The 16,134-nt window shown below is 40.1% G+C and overlaps 2 protein-coding genes and 1 long non-coding RNA gene across 7 annotated transcripts; 1 reads left to right on the forward strand and 2 right to left on the reverse strand.

Annotated features, from left to right (window-relative positions):
* Positions 1-318: 318 nt before the first annotated feature.
* Positions 319-1,684, reverse strand: LOC140683785 (uncharacterized). Its single transcript, XR_012055267.1, has 2 exons — positions 1,541-1,684; positions 319-759 (listed from the first exon to the last, which is right to left on the reverse strand). It is a non-coding gene; the product is annotated as an uncharacterized lncRNA (long non-coding RNA).
* A 1,035-nt stretch (positions 1,685-2,719) lies between these two features.
* Positions 2,720-8,075, forward strand: SPDYA (speedy/RINGO cell cycle regulator family member A). Its single transcript, XM_072927440.1, has 5 exons — positions 2,720-3,675; positions 4,686-4,744; positions 4,999-5,084; positions 6,662-6,833; positions 7,773-8,075. The coding sequence occupies exons 1-5, from the start codon at positions 3,447-3,449 to the stop codon at positions 8,073-8,075; spliced, it is 849 nt and encodes a 282-aa protein (XP_072783541.1). The 5' UTR covers positions 2,720-3,446.
* Positions 4,082-16,125, reverse strand: TRMT61B (tRNA methyltransferase 61B). 5 transcript variants are annotated; one of them, XM_072927439.1, is made up of 7 exons: positions 15,499-16,125; positions 15,308-15,410; positions 12,621-12,811; positions 11,335-11,426; positions 10,700-10,935; positions 10,014-10,094; positions 4,082-7,906 (listed from the first exon to the last, which is right to left on the reverse strand). In XM_072927439.1, the coding sequence occupies exons 1-7, from the start codon at positions 16,027-16,029 to the stop codon at positions 7,893-7,895; spliced, it is 1,248 nt and encodes a 415-aa protein (XP_072783540.1). In that variant the 5' UTR covers positions 16,030-16,125; the 3' UTR covers positions 4,082-7,892. The 5 variants fall into 5 exon arrangements, 3 of the variants coding, with proteins under 3 accessions (XP_072783540.1, XP_002195891.7, XP_072783539.1); XM_002195855.7 differs by lacking the exon at positions 4,082-7,906 and adding an exon at positions 9,712-9,827; XR_012055266.1 differs by having other exon boundaries at positions 10,014-10,935.
* Positions 16,126-16,134: the final 9 nt, after the last annotated feature.

Consider the following 16,134-nt stretch of genomic DNA (forward strand, 5'->3'; position numbering starts at 1 on the left):
AGGCCAGAGGCATCTCGAAAATATCAAAATTTGAAAAAAAGGTATGTAAATATATCCTAAATGCAATTTAGAAAAAGACTATCCCTGTGTTTTTCCTCAGTGATGCTTCCTAATCTATTTGTAAACAACTCATTCATTGAAAAAATTTTGTCCTTTCTTCATTTAAAGGAATTAATATGCTCTGCAGCTGCCCTTTTGGACCAAATTCTGGAGAGCTATATAACTATATATCTTATATAGTGGAGTTCCAGGTATATAAGGACTTTTTTCTTTTACCCCCAGAAATAAGATTTTGTAAAAATCCCAGGTCTTTCAAGCCCAGGTCTTAGTAATTTTATTAATATCAATCTTATATAAAATAATACAATATACACATATATTTAGATTTAAATTATTTATAAATATATACTGTATTTATATATAATATATAATGAAATTTATAGATTATATACAATATCTATATAATATATAAATTATATATAAGTTTTATACATTAAATTTATATATATAAAAAATGTAATTTAAACTGTGATTACATACAGCGATGAAGAGTGGTTAAATTGATTTAATGACCACCTACAGGAAGGGTTAGGAAAGAGGTACAGCACGAAACCCCGTGTACTACGCTGGACAAACGCTGCATTGTCTCGGTTCACATCGCTGGTGGTGAAACAGCGCTCCCTGATGTCCAACAAGCGACACGGAAGTCCAAAACCTCCATTCTTCCCGATATTTTTGGATGAATTGCTCCACAACTTTCTGAAAATTGTAGTTAATAAAAAGCAAAGTTAGGAGCCAGTTAATTCCACTATCTCATGCAGAGGACTTAGAGTCAGGTGAAGTTCTGTTTCCTTATTGTCACTGGGTCAGGGATCAGCCTTTCCATGCTGATGTTTTCCCATAACGCTTCCAAGCTGAGTCCTTGAGTCATCCCTATCTCGGTCCTACCTCAGGCTGCAGAGTCCTGCACGGAAGGAAAGGCAGAGCTACAGACATTCCCACATGTCCCTCTCACAAGCTCAGTTTCCTCACGAGTCAGGTCTGAATCAAAGCAGAGACCCGAGTCCTGGCAGGCTGGGAGCCATCCACCAATGCAAGAGTCACAATACCTGTTCAATAACTTGATTGTGACAGATTTTTGAGTGAAAAAAGAAGTCTTTTAATATTTTGTTGCAGAACCACCAGCCCAAAAATTATTTCAGAGGTGGGAGACTTACAAGAAGCTCTGTGTGGGTAAAGATTGATGTTGTAAGACACTTTTTATCGATGTAAAGGTGTAAAGAATAAGGAAGTATGCATGTCACAATTATCATTGCAGGTTCATGTTTTGCAATAGGGAATAAAAAAGAAGGTTTTTTTTCCTGGTCTCAAAGATTAAGATGTGGAAGTTTCTGTAACCTGCCCTTCCTCTGTTTTTTACAGTTATCAAATGAACAGTAGTTAATTGATGAGTACTTTGAATTCCTTTTTGAATTCCTTGATGAAAAGTAATATTAAAAAAAAAAAAAAAAAGATAGAACAATGAATGTAGGTAACTCACTGTGAATATGTGTCCAAGAAGAGAGAATATCAAGGAAGCAGACTTTTGCCCTGCCGATGTATCTGGTATTGTCTCCACCCTGCTGCCAAGTTTCCTGATTTCAGCCTGTTCTATACAGATATGTTGTTAGTTGGTACATTTACCACTCGGTATGTTTCTTATCTCTATCCCTGATCAGAAACTTGGCATGATCTTCCCCTGAATGTACTTGCTAACTCAGAGCACGTAAATAATTCAGCAAATTATTAATAGAAGATGAGGAAGGTGTAAAGAGGCCTCTCTTCTCATTACCATAGCAAATGAGGCCAGTTACACTTTAATTGGCCGGCGCAGGGGGAAACAATGAAAATGGATATGTCTTGCCATCTTCCTGGCATAAATCTTTAGCTCTTCTAAGAAAAGGCAACAGTGAGGTTTCACACTGAATCTTATTCAGCAATCTTATTAGCAAAGGGATCTTTTTTATTCTTGTTGTTATATTTCAATAGACTGCCTCAGACTAATTGCTTACTACTACCTGCATTAATTGCCTCTGTAGAAAGGTAGCAGCAGGGTGTCCTGCACCTCTGTGTTTAATGATCTTTAGAGTCAGGTATCCCTTCTCCTTCGTGTCCTATGGCTCCTGGGGAGACGTTTATCAAACTGGGGACATGTTTCAATCATAGAATCACAGAATGGTTTGGCTTTGAAGGGAGCTGAAAGACCACCTCGTTCCGACCCCCGGCCGTGGGCAGGGCGGGACATCTCCCACTAGGGCAGGTTACTCAGAACGCCATGCAGCCTGGCCTTGGACACTTCCAGGGATGGGGCAGGGAAAAGGAAAAGGAAAAGGAAAAGGAAAAGGAAAAGGAAAAGGAAAAGGAAAAGGAAAAGGAAAAGTTTGTTTTGCACTGCCCCAAGGCAGCCCGGACACGGCCCCTGGCGGCGAGGCGAGCGAGAGGCGCCCCCGCCGTGCCCCGCTCCCATTGGCTGCCGCGCCCCGGGCGCCAACAGGAGGGGCGGGAGGAGAGAGCGCCCCGCCGCCCGATTGGCTGGGGCGGTGCGCCGCGCACGCTGATTGGCTGCGAGAGGCGCCACTCGCGGTGCGGAGGCGTGAGGGGAGGCGGCTGCGGGAGGCGGGAAGGGCGGCTGTGGGCTCCGGGCTGTGGCGCGGGAGGCGGAACCGCAGCCTCCCCTCAGGGCCCTTCGGTGTTCGTGCGGCGGCCACCCAAGCGCTGGGGAGCCCGGTTGGCTGCAGTGAGCCAGCCTCCAACAGCCCCCTGCCGGGAGACCTCCTGAAGGCGTAAATACATTTAAACCCGCCAAAAACACCCTTCCTCACTCTCCGTTTGGTATCCCCTTACATTTTTGCGGTGACGAACACCACGGGTATTTCTTTGGCCGTGCCTTCTGGGTATGTCCAACCTGAGGGATAAGATTAATTCCCAATGGCAATTAGGAGCTCAAGACTTGACTTTAATGTTACATGGCTCAATCACGGTTCTGCTGCTTAGTTCTATTAATATTCCTTTAAAAAAAAAAGACACAATCACAAATTGGAGGGGAAGAACGCAGGTTTTTTGGTAGATCTAAGTAAGTGTGTGAAGCTACAAGGATCTGACAAACAGCAGCTTTTCCTGGAAAGGCTCTTTTCTCATTTTTCAAAGTTGACTGAAAAAAGTAAAATTGAAGGCTCCTTCTACTGGGGAAAGATTTATAAAATTAGAACCAAATCAAAGAACTCTATGTGGCTGTCTTAGGACACAAGACTTAGATAATCAGTACTGATAAATTCATTTTCCATCACTGACATACAAGTTCTACTGAAACGTCTCATGTGAACAAAAGAAATGTATTAGTGCTGAAACTGACTAATTTTGTAGTTAATTTCTTCTTATTCTTTCAACAGGAACCTTGGTTTAAGGAAATGAAACACAATCTAGTGTGTCAGACACCTCCCACTGTCACTGTTCATGTAAAATCAAGTGCATCCAGATCACATCAGCAAAAAAAACTTGCTAGACTAAAGCGACCTGCTTTTAAAGATCGTCAAGAAAATTGTGAAAAAGGGGTTCCTAGTCAGAAATATAAATGTCCAAAGGGACCATGTCTAGTTATTCAGCGTCAGGAAATGACAGCTTTCTTTAAATTATTTGGTAGGTTAATAATGCGAGATATGAATGAGTTGACTGAACAGAATGTTTTCTATGGTCAGGAATGTTGAGAGTCCTTTATATATTGAAACTAATGGCAATTCTTTATCAAAACTTTTTGTTGGTATATTTTGATATATAAATATTTAATGCTTAAGTTGAAAATAAAAGGGCTACCTAACTGATGAAAATTATTTTTTAAATTACAAATGAAACCAGGGTGTTTTGCTACTTTTTATTTTATGATAATTTTCCTTAATATTTTCCTCTTATATTTCAACAAATACATGTAAAACAATATGTATCTTGTTTTACACGAGCTTTAAAAAAAGGGACTCCTTGTCTCTTAAACATGTTCTGTACTGTGGGAATAAACTTCTGGGGGAAGAAGTGGAATGGGAAGTTGATCTAAGGAGTTGGAGCATCTCTTCTTTATTTGTATCTCTTTCATATAAAGTTTTGTGTTCATTTAATTTAGCAAAGACATTAAGTAATAGTGGAAGATTACAGCTGGTTTTCATTTGACCCTTACATACAGCAGTGAATGAGAGAGAGGTTGTGGTAATTACGGTACATGATCATGGACAGTGAAGCAATGACCAAAAATAAGCAAGTATTGCCCTATAAAGGCTGCCAGGTAATCAGGGTGCAGGATCTCAGCAGTCTGTAGTTCCTCGGAAATAATGGTGTGCATGCAATGCAGGAAGAAATTATGCAAACAGAAAAAATATTGGTTATTTTTCACTTTCACCTGCTGTTACTGAGAGTGGATGAAATGCAGTCACCAGATTTTCCACCTTGCCTTTCTGGTAGAGTTTGTTTTCTTTTGTCATGTAAGCTTTTTTCACACCTGAACCTCTCCTACTGCCCTCGGTTTCTTTGTTCCCTACTGGCCGGTCTAGCTTCTTTTCTTTCATTTGGTTTAATGAAAGACCATCTGTTATTTATTTATAAATACCTTCTGACATAAACAGTTTTGGTGTTTGAAATGCTACAGCTTTCTCTTGTTACAGATGATGATCTCATCCAAGACTTCCTTTGGATGGACTGTTGCTGTGAAATTGCAGACAAGGTAAGTGTATTTCCTCCTTTGTTAATAGAATATACACTGAGTGAGAAATCCGCCCTTAATTACTTGATACTTTAATGCAAATACAGAACATATTCTTTTTCTAATGGTTTCACATGGAAGTTTCAAGAAACTTAATTCATGCTTTCCTCATTGTTAAAAATTATGAAAATATATTGGTAGAAGATGTGTGAATCAATTTAGGAAATACTGTATCTAAGTAACACATTGATACTTCATTTTACATTTTAAAACAGTATCTCTTGGCAATGACTTTCGTTTATTTCAAGAGAGCTAACTTCACACCAAGTGAGCATACCAGAATCAATTTCTTTGTGGCTCTGTAAGTACTTTAAAATTATCTGGTTTTATTAGGATAAACTTTGCATTATTTCTTTATGACACTGACAGTTATAGTATGTGATGAGACTTCCTTGGGGCAGTATATAAACAACCTGATCTAATGGCATCCTAGGGGATGGCAGGAGGGCTGGAACTAGGTGGTCTTTAAAGTCCCTTCCAACCCAAACCATTCTGTGGTTCTATGATAATCTACATACTGTACATAAATAGTGCAAAGTCACCATTCTTCCTGTGATGGAACAAGCTTGAGCAGCAGCCAGGGGTTGCCTGCATTGGTGTAGTGATACACACAGTGGCATTCTGCCTACCAAATTGAATCTGGGAGCTTTTTAAAGCATTACAAGAAATGCATGCAGGACAATACACAGCAACATGTATGTGGCTCACAGGTGCTTGTATAAACCTTATTTCATACCTTTGCCAGCCTTTAAGGCATTTGTATCAAAACATTTCACCATGACAGGCATCTCAGGAGTAACTTGCTATTAAAGTTTCTGTCAATGTGATTTAAATCAACTATAAAAGCATTGTTAGAGAATTTCTGAGAACTTTTTTGAACAGTTGTAAAATGCCAATACTTTGAAACAGTGGTGGAATCAGTAATCCATCTTTGTCAGGCCTACATAACCCTCTGAATTTGGCTATACCTGCAGAGGGTTCTGCATTTTTTTTTACAGTGTTATGGTGCTCAGGTCATCTTTTCCAATAACATCACTTCTCAGATACTCTGATTTGCACACTAGTGCAAAGGTGGCTGTTCTTTCCACTGTCATTAATACTGTGGGTGACATCCACAGAGCAAGGAGGAGGGAGCCCTCTGACCCCACTGAAGGGGGAAAAGGCAGGCCAGAACAGTGAAAGGATTAGAAGGGGACAGAGTCTGGTGGGACTGGGGTCAGGAGCAAGTGAGAAAACTGGGGAGGAAACTAAAAATCCTAATTTTTTCCAAGTGTGATTTACAGGAGTTTAGTACCAGATGGATCCAGAGGAAATAAACATTTTCCTGTTGTCTGAGAAAACAAAACTAAAAGTAACTAGATAGTGAACAAAGGGAAGAACAGAGACATTTTAAAAAGTTATTTAAGTTTTTAATTTATAACTAAAAGTAGACCTGTTTCCTCCTAATTTAATATGAGCAATGTAATTTTCCAAGAATAGCTAAAATCCATAAGGTAAAAAATTAAAAGTTTAAGATTTCACAGAATAGTTTTAAGCCTTATTTAAAGAATCAATCAGAAACTGTTTATTTTGTTCAAGGGTTTCTTGCCAGCTTGGAGAAGGATGTCAGAATGTGTTAGTTCTTGCTTATCTATTAATTTAGGAAACTCTAGGGTAAAACAGTTTTTATAAAAGCTTGGGTTTTTTACCCAAAGGATGCACATGCAACTAATTAAGAAAATATTGTATTCCAGAGAGAAGGCTGTATTTTGTTAGTGTTTTTTCCTCATAATACTAGAAAAAAAGAACCACTGCAATATGTCTGTTATTTTAGAAATCATTCTAATATAGTGGTATAAGATTGAATATTTACAAACATAAACATATATATATTTGAAGGTATCTGGCAAACACAGTTGAAGAAGACAATGAAGAAGCAAAGTATGACATTTTCCCATGGGCTTTGGGCAAAGCCTGGAGAAAACTCTTCCCTGATTTCTTAAAGTTAAGAGATCAACTTTGGAGTAGAATTGACTACAGGGCTATTGTAAGCAGACGCTGCTGTGAAGAGGTAGGGAGGGAGATTTCATATTGTAGATGTTGAAATCACAACAAGTAACACCAGCTAGCAATTTAGCTCTGTACAGTTTCTTCCCTAAAGTAAACACACAATCCATGGGAAAGAGAAGATGCTGCTAAAATGTAATGGTCCATTTATACTCCATGATATTTTTTCCTTCTCCATTTAAAATATGTCATTTGAAACAGTGGTTTTTAAGTAAAGTAGAATATTTTATATTGCACTGCTGTTAAAAGTAAAGTTTCTATTGGCTAGAATCTGCAAATTCTAGCCAATGCAAAAATATTTTTATGCAAAATACAAATATTTTTAATTTAAAATCTACCTTAATTTGTTTCACTTCATCCACTTTAGCAGTAATTTTGTGTGCTTTACAATTCACAAGGAAAAAATATATTCCTCACTTTTCAGGTGAAGTGTGTATCTGGAAAAGCCCTTGTCATGTTCCAAGTACATAATGTTTACTTTCAGATGGTGGAAAAGCAAATGTCATTTACTCTAGAGGCCATTTCTGGGGATGGGATTAGATGCTATGGGAAAAAGCACAAGGAACAAGGCGAGTGCAGGATGCTTTTCTATGCATGCCCTCCCAGCTTCCCACTGGGAAGTGATGATGAACACTGTCAGCTGGTGTTTGGTAGCTGGCCAAAGAGACCCTCTTGTGTCCAAAATCCCGAGCATGAGCTGCTCTTTGTGGTGACTCACGTGAACATATAGGGCTGGATGCTGGGATGTTTCCACACCTGACTGGTATCAGGATTACTTACTCCTGCCCAAAGGAGCAAACTTTCCAGTGGTCAGTGAGACAGATAAGAGGCGTTGCCCATTTCAGCTACATTAATTCCCTGCCATAAACTAAGTGGATCTCGTTTTCTGCTGAGTGTTTCCCCATTATTTCTGCTCTTCGTGATGCCATGGCTGTTCCCACAGGTGATGGCTATCGCTCCAACACATTACATCTGGCAGCGAGAGCGCTCTGTGCAGCACAGCGGAGCTCTGAGGAGTTATAATGATCAAGTGCAGCTGCCCCGAGGACCCAGTGCTACTCCTTCAGAGTGCCTGCTCTGCGGGAAGAAAGGCAGATTTGTACGACTTGGATTATCATCTTCCTCCTCATCTACCGACACTTTGGAGATGATGGACTTACACTCATCCCAGAAATCAAAGGACACCCTTTCAACTGAAAAAATGCTCATTGACTCTCCTTCTTATAAAGCCCAAGGTATGGTTTAATATTGTGAATAATTTTTCTTGGTTTAGGCAACTGGGGCCACATTTGCCCTTCAGAGTGCTGCAGGGACTGCTCTGTCCCTCCCTCTTACACCTCGGCAGAACTGTGCTTTTACCCTTATGGATTCATTTTCACATATCATATCTTGACTTCCTGGAAGTACCAATTGCTTTACATTAGTCTCTTCACGTTACTTTCATCTGCTATGGTAGATTTTTGGTGTATTCCAGTCTACTCAGGCATTTGTTACTATTCTTGCATTATAAATGAAATGGAGAGTCCTGTTTTAAATGCTTATGATTGGCTGGGACAATAAAAATACCGGTGTGTAAAGGGAGTTAAAAGTGCTCTTGCTGAGAGCATGTTTTGAAAAAGGGCAGGACGCTCAGTTGTGGCATGGGTTTGGACATATAGGAAAATGGGAATTGTGATTTAACCTAAGTATCTAATTTGTTGACAATTTATACAGCACTGTTTTAATCCTGGGGTATGAGTAGAAAACAAGAGCTTATTGCAAGAATTGTTTATGTAATTGAATCTCTCCCCATTACTCTACTCACAATAGCACCCTCAGCCTTTGCATTAGGGGCCTCTATTACATAGAGCAGCTGTGGGGCAAACCCATTAAACTTTTTATTAGAAGCTAAATGCACTTGAGATATAAACTTCCTCAGGCATCTGGATAAGGCCTCAGCTCTGCAAAGACACTCTCCTGTAGTTAACCAGTGAATGAACCAGTTCCTAGTATACTTATCTAATACAAAGGTAGTTATTTATAGCTCTGTATATTCACTTATATCCAAACTTCCACTGTTACAGTACGATTGTTACTGTTTTTGTCAGCTTTACTACAAGTGTGATTCTCAACTTTGAAAAATTTGGCATTTGAGTATTTCCTGAGATATAAAGCAAGTCATTTACAAAACATACTTAATAAGTTAATGTGTTAAACATCACCACTTACTCAGGGGAGACCTAAAATTACTTTAAGTCTGTTTTTATTTGAGAGATCTGGCTTCTTATGCCTGACAAGAGCCAGAAAAAACTGTGTTTCCTCCAACCATTTGAGAATACTTATATGAAGCAACGTTCACAAATAACCAGGCAACTTACAGCGTGAGTGCTGGAAGGGAACCAAAGCTGTGCCTGTCAACAACTATTTTGATGTTGAAACAAGCACAGCTTTATCAAGTGAACACATTCAGTGAATTTCAGTATCTCTTAAAGTTATGCTTTAAGAACTTTGTTTTTAAAGACACCTATAGGCACCAGTTGGAAGCCAGGAAAGTATTAATTTCAAAGGAGAGCCTTTGATCCCTTATTTTCTTATTAAATTTTTTTTCTCCTTATTTCTAGGAAACTGTCAGAGGCTGTCCAGCAAAAGGCAACTATGTAGCACCCTGGACCAAGATAAGTCTATGGACTGGTTTACAAGCAATGGAGAATGAAATGCACCTGACAAAGCAGAAACAGATACTGTGATTTGCAGAACAATCTGGACTGCATCACACCACCAGACATGAGGATTCCCTTCAAATGTTTCTCTTTACATAGTGGGATAACAGTTGGTGTTTCAAACTTGATGTGAGGTAGAAATCAGAGCAGTCACTGGTTAAAAGTTACACAAAATGCAAAATGTAGCATCTAATTTGTTATGTTTTATTTCATTCTGATACAATATTCAAATTAGAAGCTATGGAGGCAGCAGCATCAAGAAAGCAGTGGTCGAAACTTTCTCAGCTTGGTAAGGAATGCTAATTAAAAAACAAAAGTTACCACTTTAGTATTTCAATATGCAATGATTTTATTATTGTCAGTTTTATGGTTTCATCAGATAGGAAAATACCAAATGCTAGTACAAAAAAAACCCAAAAAAACCCGTTTATTTTAAATAAAAATACCACTAAACATTTAAGATAATCTTTTTCCAAGAGTCTCACCTGAATGAGCTTCCTGCCAGTGGGATGGTCGGGCAATGTAAGGCACTGACTGGTTTGTTTCAGCAGCATCGCTGAGTGATTCTGTGAGAAGGACATTTTTTTTTATTTTGTTCCCACATATTTAAGACCTACATGCAGACTAGAGTAGACAATTTACATGTAATGTTTTTCCCTGACATGTTTTGGTTTTATTTGTTGTCACCTATCAGTATATTCAGAACTCTTTGTATTTTGCAGATCTATACTCTATACTCTATATATATTTACATTTCCCATATAATATATATATGGCAGCATTTTTGGATTTGCCAGAACACCATAATTTTAAAGCAGAGCTCACTGGCCACCATTTCTCCTAAGGAATCCTTAAGTCCATCAGGGTCTTCTAAAGCAGCTTTAGGCTGAGTATAAAGAACTGCATTTTCTTAAAATTCAAAAATTTGAAAACAGTAGTAGAAGGGCAGTCATTCTTTATTGCAGACTGAAATTTATTTTTTATTTAGCCCAGGTTTTTAGTAGGATATTTTAACTTAAATAAAATTAATAGTCTTCTTTAAACCTGACAAGGTCCAAGCTGTCCAAAACCTTTCCTATTTTCAGCTGACTCAGGCAAAAATACTGCCTCTTCCTACACTGGATGATCAAAGTGCAGTAATAGGGGATCTCATCAGCAGTAAAGTCCTTACCATTGTATTCGCTCTCCTTAAGAACTGCTTGATGCTGAATATGGATTTCTTCGTATTCATTTGGAGGTAGTTCTTCAATATTTTCTTGAGTTTCCACCATTTGACTTGATTTGTAATGCTTGAGTTTAGCAGGGAGTACTGACCAGCTCCTGTGAGTTACCTCAATTATCCTTTCACACAAAAAAGGAAGCTTGCAGCTCCGTACTCTGTCTAAAAGCTCAATAACCTGTGTGATACTTTTGAAGAAATGCAAAGGATAAAGTAGTATTTTGAAAACCCAAAATTTCAGTTCTACTGACTTTGGCACATTCTTTACCTTTGAGGTTATGCAAGTCCTTCAGTTTTGGGGTAAAGGAGCAACCTGACTATTGCACTGGAGAACAGTGCAGTTACTTTTGAGGATGCCATAAAGGCCAAACTTCACTGACCAGAATGAGAACATTCCCCAGGCAGATGCCAAAGGATTTGGCCAAGGGTAATTTATACTGAGTGCAACTCCCAAAGAAAGTTACATGGGGAAAAAACCCAACTTTGTTAACCATTTCATTAATGCTGGATGTGTATTTCAGAAGGTGCTTGGTTTTGTACTGGGGCCAGGTAATGCCTGAATAAAGGTGCCAAAAAGAAATACTTACTTTGCTAAGTACACAGCGCACACCCCACCTTGTTTCAGGCTTGGGTGTACAACAGGCAGAGCACAGTGAGGGTTCAGCATATCCAGAACTACCTGCAAGAGAAAGACATATTAATATTTACTGGGAGAACATGTGTACATCTACCAATGTAACATACAACAATGCTGGGGAGAAAGAAAGGTTATGGAAAAGAGATGCATACAACAGCAGTATGTAATCATCAACCAGTTTCATTACTGCCTCTCAAATCCTGAGGTGCATGCTTACACAAAATGAAGTCCTCTCTACTTCCAAATGAATTTCTATTAAAACAGCAAGTAGCGTTTGACCAACTAAGTAGGTCTGTAGGAAGTTAAGCCTCCTAGTAATTAAATCCCATAATCCTGACAGTAATAAAAACTTTTAGAAGACTACATTTACTAACACATTTGAATACCTATTTCTCAAATGTGAGAAAAAAAAAAATTGTTCAAATGCATAAAAAGAACACATGGTCACAATGTCTAACTTGCTGTCAGTTTCAAGATTAAAAATACTTCTTGTCTTTGGCAATTTATCCATCTTCTGCTAGGAAGCTATTCAGATTGTAGAACAATGGAATATGCAATATCTGATCCTTCCTGCAGGACTATTACTTGAAACATTTTTTGACGACGTATTTTTATGCTATGTATTATATGTCTTTGCTTGCACCATTTAAAAAATTGCTATTTGTTTAAAGCATTTAGTATATAAGTAGCTGTAAGTAGTTTCTCAGCTTTACAGGGAAGAGTAGCATCAAGCAGTTTTCCTCAGCATGACTCCTTTTAGGAAATCTGGATACAAAAAGTAGGATAGGAGAGCAAGACATAGCATTCTCTGAATTATGGTTTAGTTACATTGTGCATTCTATATAGCTGATGGCAAAGTGGTCACATAGTTACATATTTAATAAGGTTATGTATTTTTCTGAAATTCAATGCTTGAAATATTTATCTCATAAAAATATCAATTTCTCAAAAATACAATAAAGTGAGTTGGTCTTTGCTTTTAAGATAGCAATAATTAATTGTAATATTTCTAGAGTACAGCTTTATCACTCTTTCATTTGACAACCTGTAACAGAAACCTTGAAAACATTTGTATCTGACAAAAAATGTACAATGTTTCTTTCACTGATTCACCTGGATTGTTATTTTTCATTTTACACTAGGTATGGGAGTCCCATTGTGAGTGTGAGCACTAGAGGTTTTCATTAATGGAGAAAAGACACTTGTCAAATGGGGGAGTTGTTTGGATTCACTCACTGCATCAAGGGTTACAGATTTCATATCTGCAGCAGCTGTTGAAATGTCTTTAAGAATGAACTCCACGTTATCTGGCCACTCATCCACGTGTCCTTTTTCCCATGCAGAACGCCAGTGCCTGTAATTCTTCTTAGCTAAATGATGATGGTCCTCTCTGATTTCGTAACTTAGAACACGTCCTTTGGGCCCAACTGAAAACAAAGAGAAGACACTCCACTCACCACTTTACACTGCTGTTATAAAGACTTGGGGAAAAAAAAAACAAAACAAAAGCAAAAACCACAATTTGTAACATAAGTACACCTTTCCATCTCCACTTTAGGAAATTATTACATACGAAACAATCAATGATAATCTATGTTTTCTTTACATTTAAAACAAAAATGCAGAAAAAGTGCCATGTTAGCTCTCTCACAGACAGAAACCCATCACTGCACAGATGAAACAAAGTGTAGTTATAGTAGTACAGACTGCTCCAGATGTTCTACTGAAGTCACTCCTGCAGCAAAAGACAAATAGAGCATCTGTGGCCCCTGCCAGATCCTTCTACTCACCGGTCTTAGCCCCACAGAAAGGTTTTCCAGTGCACTCTTTGATCTATCCAGGTTTGTGTAATTTTCCTGTTACTGTCTGCAACAGCAATAAATTATTAAGTCTAAATTTAGTATTCTGAAATTTACCATGAGTCCAATGTACACTGTTTCTCATAAAGGAAGCATTTCCAGGCTGTGCAGGCAGACAGCAGGTGTGCACTGCTGTATTATTCTATATTTGTATTACTCCAATTCCTCAGGCCTATCCCACCACTCACTTCTCTCTCCTTGCTACTTTGGAATGGGTGCAGGCTGCTTTCAGGAAGGAGCACCTCCTCAGGTCAGTTCTGTGCCTTCCTAAACCATTTCAGTTTGAAGTCACCAGGCTCCTTCCCACCTATGTGATCCCACTGTGAACCCATTCTGGTAACTCAGTAAAAGGGATGGATTTCCTGACAGTTGCTCCTTGATCCAGCTCACCCTGCATCAGACAAAGGCCAGAACCAGCTTGTAAGAAAGGGAAGGTTTCAGCACGTTGCCTTTGATCACCTGAAGCAGTTCTAGAGTCACAGTGCCAACTCCTTGTTACTTTAGATTATCCGTTTACAAACATCAGAAAAATAAAATTCTTTGCACTGGGGCGGGGGGGGATCAGTTTTACCTCCACTCATTCAAAGTCTTTCCTATTTTTGGAAACTGCTTTTTTTGTGAAAATAAGAACACGGTGAAATAGCTAGGCAAAACTTCATTACTGTGAAGCTACAGTATGTCAATTTGCATACATCATATTTTCCAGTTCTCAAAGATCTTAAAGTCATAGCCAATACCACTCTCCAAACTTCATCCTGTTTCATGTCAGTAGGTTTGGGAATGATTTAAGAAAGAATGGAAAAGAAAATATAAAGGGAATAGCAATTAAGAGATTAATGAAATCTATTAAATTAACAAGAACTTTGGAAATTAAATAATTCCAAGGACATTGGTAAGGTGGGCATTAGATTTGAATTCCAGCATTTACCCACACAGCAGCTGTTTTCCTTGTTGGCTATCACTGGTGTGTATTTAATGGTGGCAAAAGCAGCCACCATTAGGAAAGAGCACAGCAAATCAAATCTATTTATTTCTGTGTCAGCACCAAAGTGTGTTCAGCTGTGATTAAAATTGGATGTATTCAGTGCCAATTTAAATTCAATAAATCTGAAAATAGCAATAAAATTTCATACCTTTTTCCCACTCCTCAAAATAGAGCTGATCTGGCACACAACAACTGCACTCTTTCCCTGGAAAGAGTAATGCCAATGATTTTGCCAGCTTGGCCCATTTACAGCTAAATTAAAGTGACTAGAAAAAAACCTGTTGAACAAGATTGAAAAATGAGAAGAATAATTGGCAAGTTCGGGTGTGCTTGTATGAAATGGCCACAGTAGGCTGAATACCCAAGGCAGAAAAATCAGTTGCTGTTTTTAGCAAGAGCTAGCTTCTGCCTTAGCCAGCAGCAGGTATTCCATCTCTTTGGGTTCTGGGTCTGCCCGTAGGGAAAGGCAGGGAAAGCTAAGGACTTCTACTTTCCCTCTCTGTAAACGGAAAAAGAAGCTCTGATGTTTATCTTCTGTTTCATCAGCTTCTAGCTCCTACAGCAGCAGTGTTTGCTTTGAGGATAATCCCATGCTAATTTCAAAATCCCAATGGAACTAAAAAACCCCAAACACTAGTTTATTCCAGAATGATGATCAGAGGAAACCAGGCAATAGCAGTAGGAGGCAGAAGAGAGAGGGAGCAGAGGTGCAACTGCTGACCTTGAAATTTGGGGCCAACGTACCAAGACCAGCTGCAGTTCAGTGATCTTGAGGCATGGCTGAAACTCAGCTTTCTGCAAGGCTTTCTGTAACCAGCTACATCATGGCCCTCTAAGCATACCAGAATGGTTTGCAGTCCCTACGCTCATGTAACTTTCCTTCAAGTTAAACTATATGTGAACTGCAGCAAAGCTTTCATGAGCTGAATAGTAAGAACCACGAGAACCATAAATAAAAGTTATGGGCAAAACCATAACCAAAGTAAAATTCTGGGCAAAACAAACAAATAAACAAACAAACAAAAAAAAAAAAAAAAACCCAGGTTGTGATAAGGAATTTTCAAAAGGCAAGTTCTCACCTGCTCTTGACAGAAACAAGCTCATAGCACCAGACCCGCTGCCAGTTTCCAACACGGTGTCTCCCGGGTGGATATCCATCATCATTAACAGAGCACTTATATCCTGCGAGCAAGAAAAACACGGCACGTTACTATTCGCGGGAAATGAAAGGAGAGATTCGGCCAGCGACCTCCCAGCCACCAGCCGGTACCTTGGGGTAGGCGATGGTGGGTCCCCGCGGCATGAGCAGCACGTACTCGTCCAGCGAGGGCCGCCTCAGCAGCAGCCGCTTCCCTTCCGACGTGCGCAGCACCTGCCCGGGCAGCTGCCCGATGATGTCGCGGTGGGGCACGACACCTCCGGAGCTGTTCAGCACCGCCTCCGCCGCCAGCCGGCACAGCAGCTTCAGCGTCGTGTTGTGCTTCCTCCGCATCTCCGCCAGCGCCAGCTCCCCGGCGCGGAAAGGCACGGAACGCCGACCCGCCTCCTCAACCAGGGCGCCCACCTCTACCTCCTCCTTTTTCTCAGGGGGAGCCTGAGGCGGCTGCGGCGCTGCTGCCGCTGCCACCGCCGCTTCCTCGGGCGGCAGCAGCCGCCTCACCCGCTCCAGCGGCGACAGCGAAGCCTCCCATGCCCGCCTGCGAGGCTTCGCGTCGGAAGGAGAGGAGGACGAGGTGGAGGAAGAAGAAGAAGAAGAAGAGGAGGAGGCGGCCGTCCGCCGCAGCGCCCGCCAAGCCCTCATGGAGCTGCCGGCGGGAAACCGAGGGAGCGGCTCCGCCTCCGCCGCTCTCGCCCCGCGCGCCTGCGCCGCACGCCCCGATGACGCCGTACGGCGTCATCGGGGCGT

This window comes from Taeniopygia guttata, chromosome 3 (genome assembly GCF_048771995.1).
Source record: "Taeniopygia guttata chromosome 3, bTaeGut7.mat, whole genome shotgun sequence".
Taxonomy (NCBI): Eukaryota; Metazoa; Chordata; class Aves; order Passeriformes; family Estrildidae; genus Taeniopygia; species Taeniopygia guttata.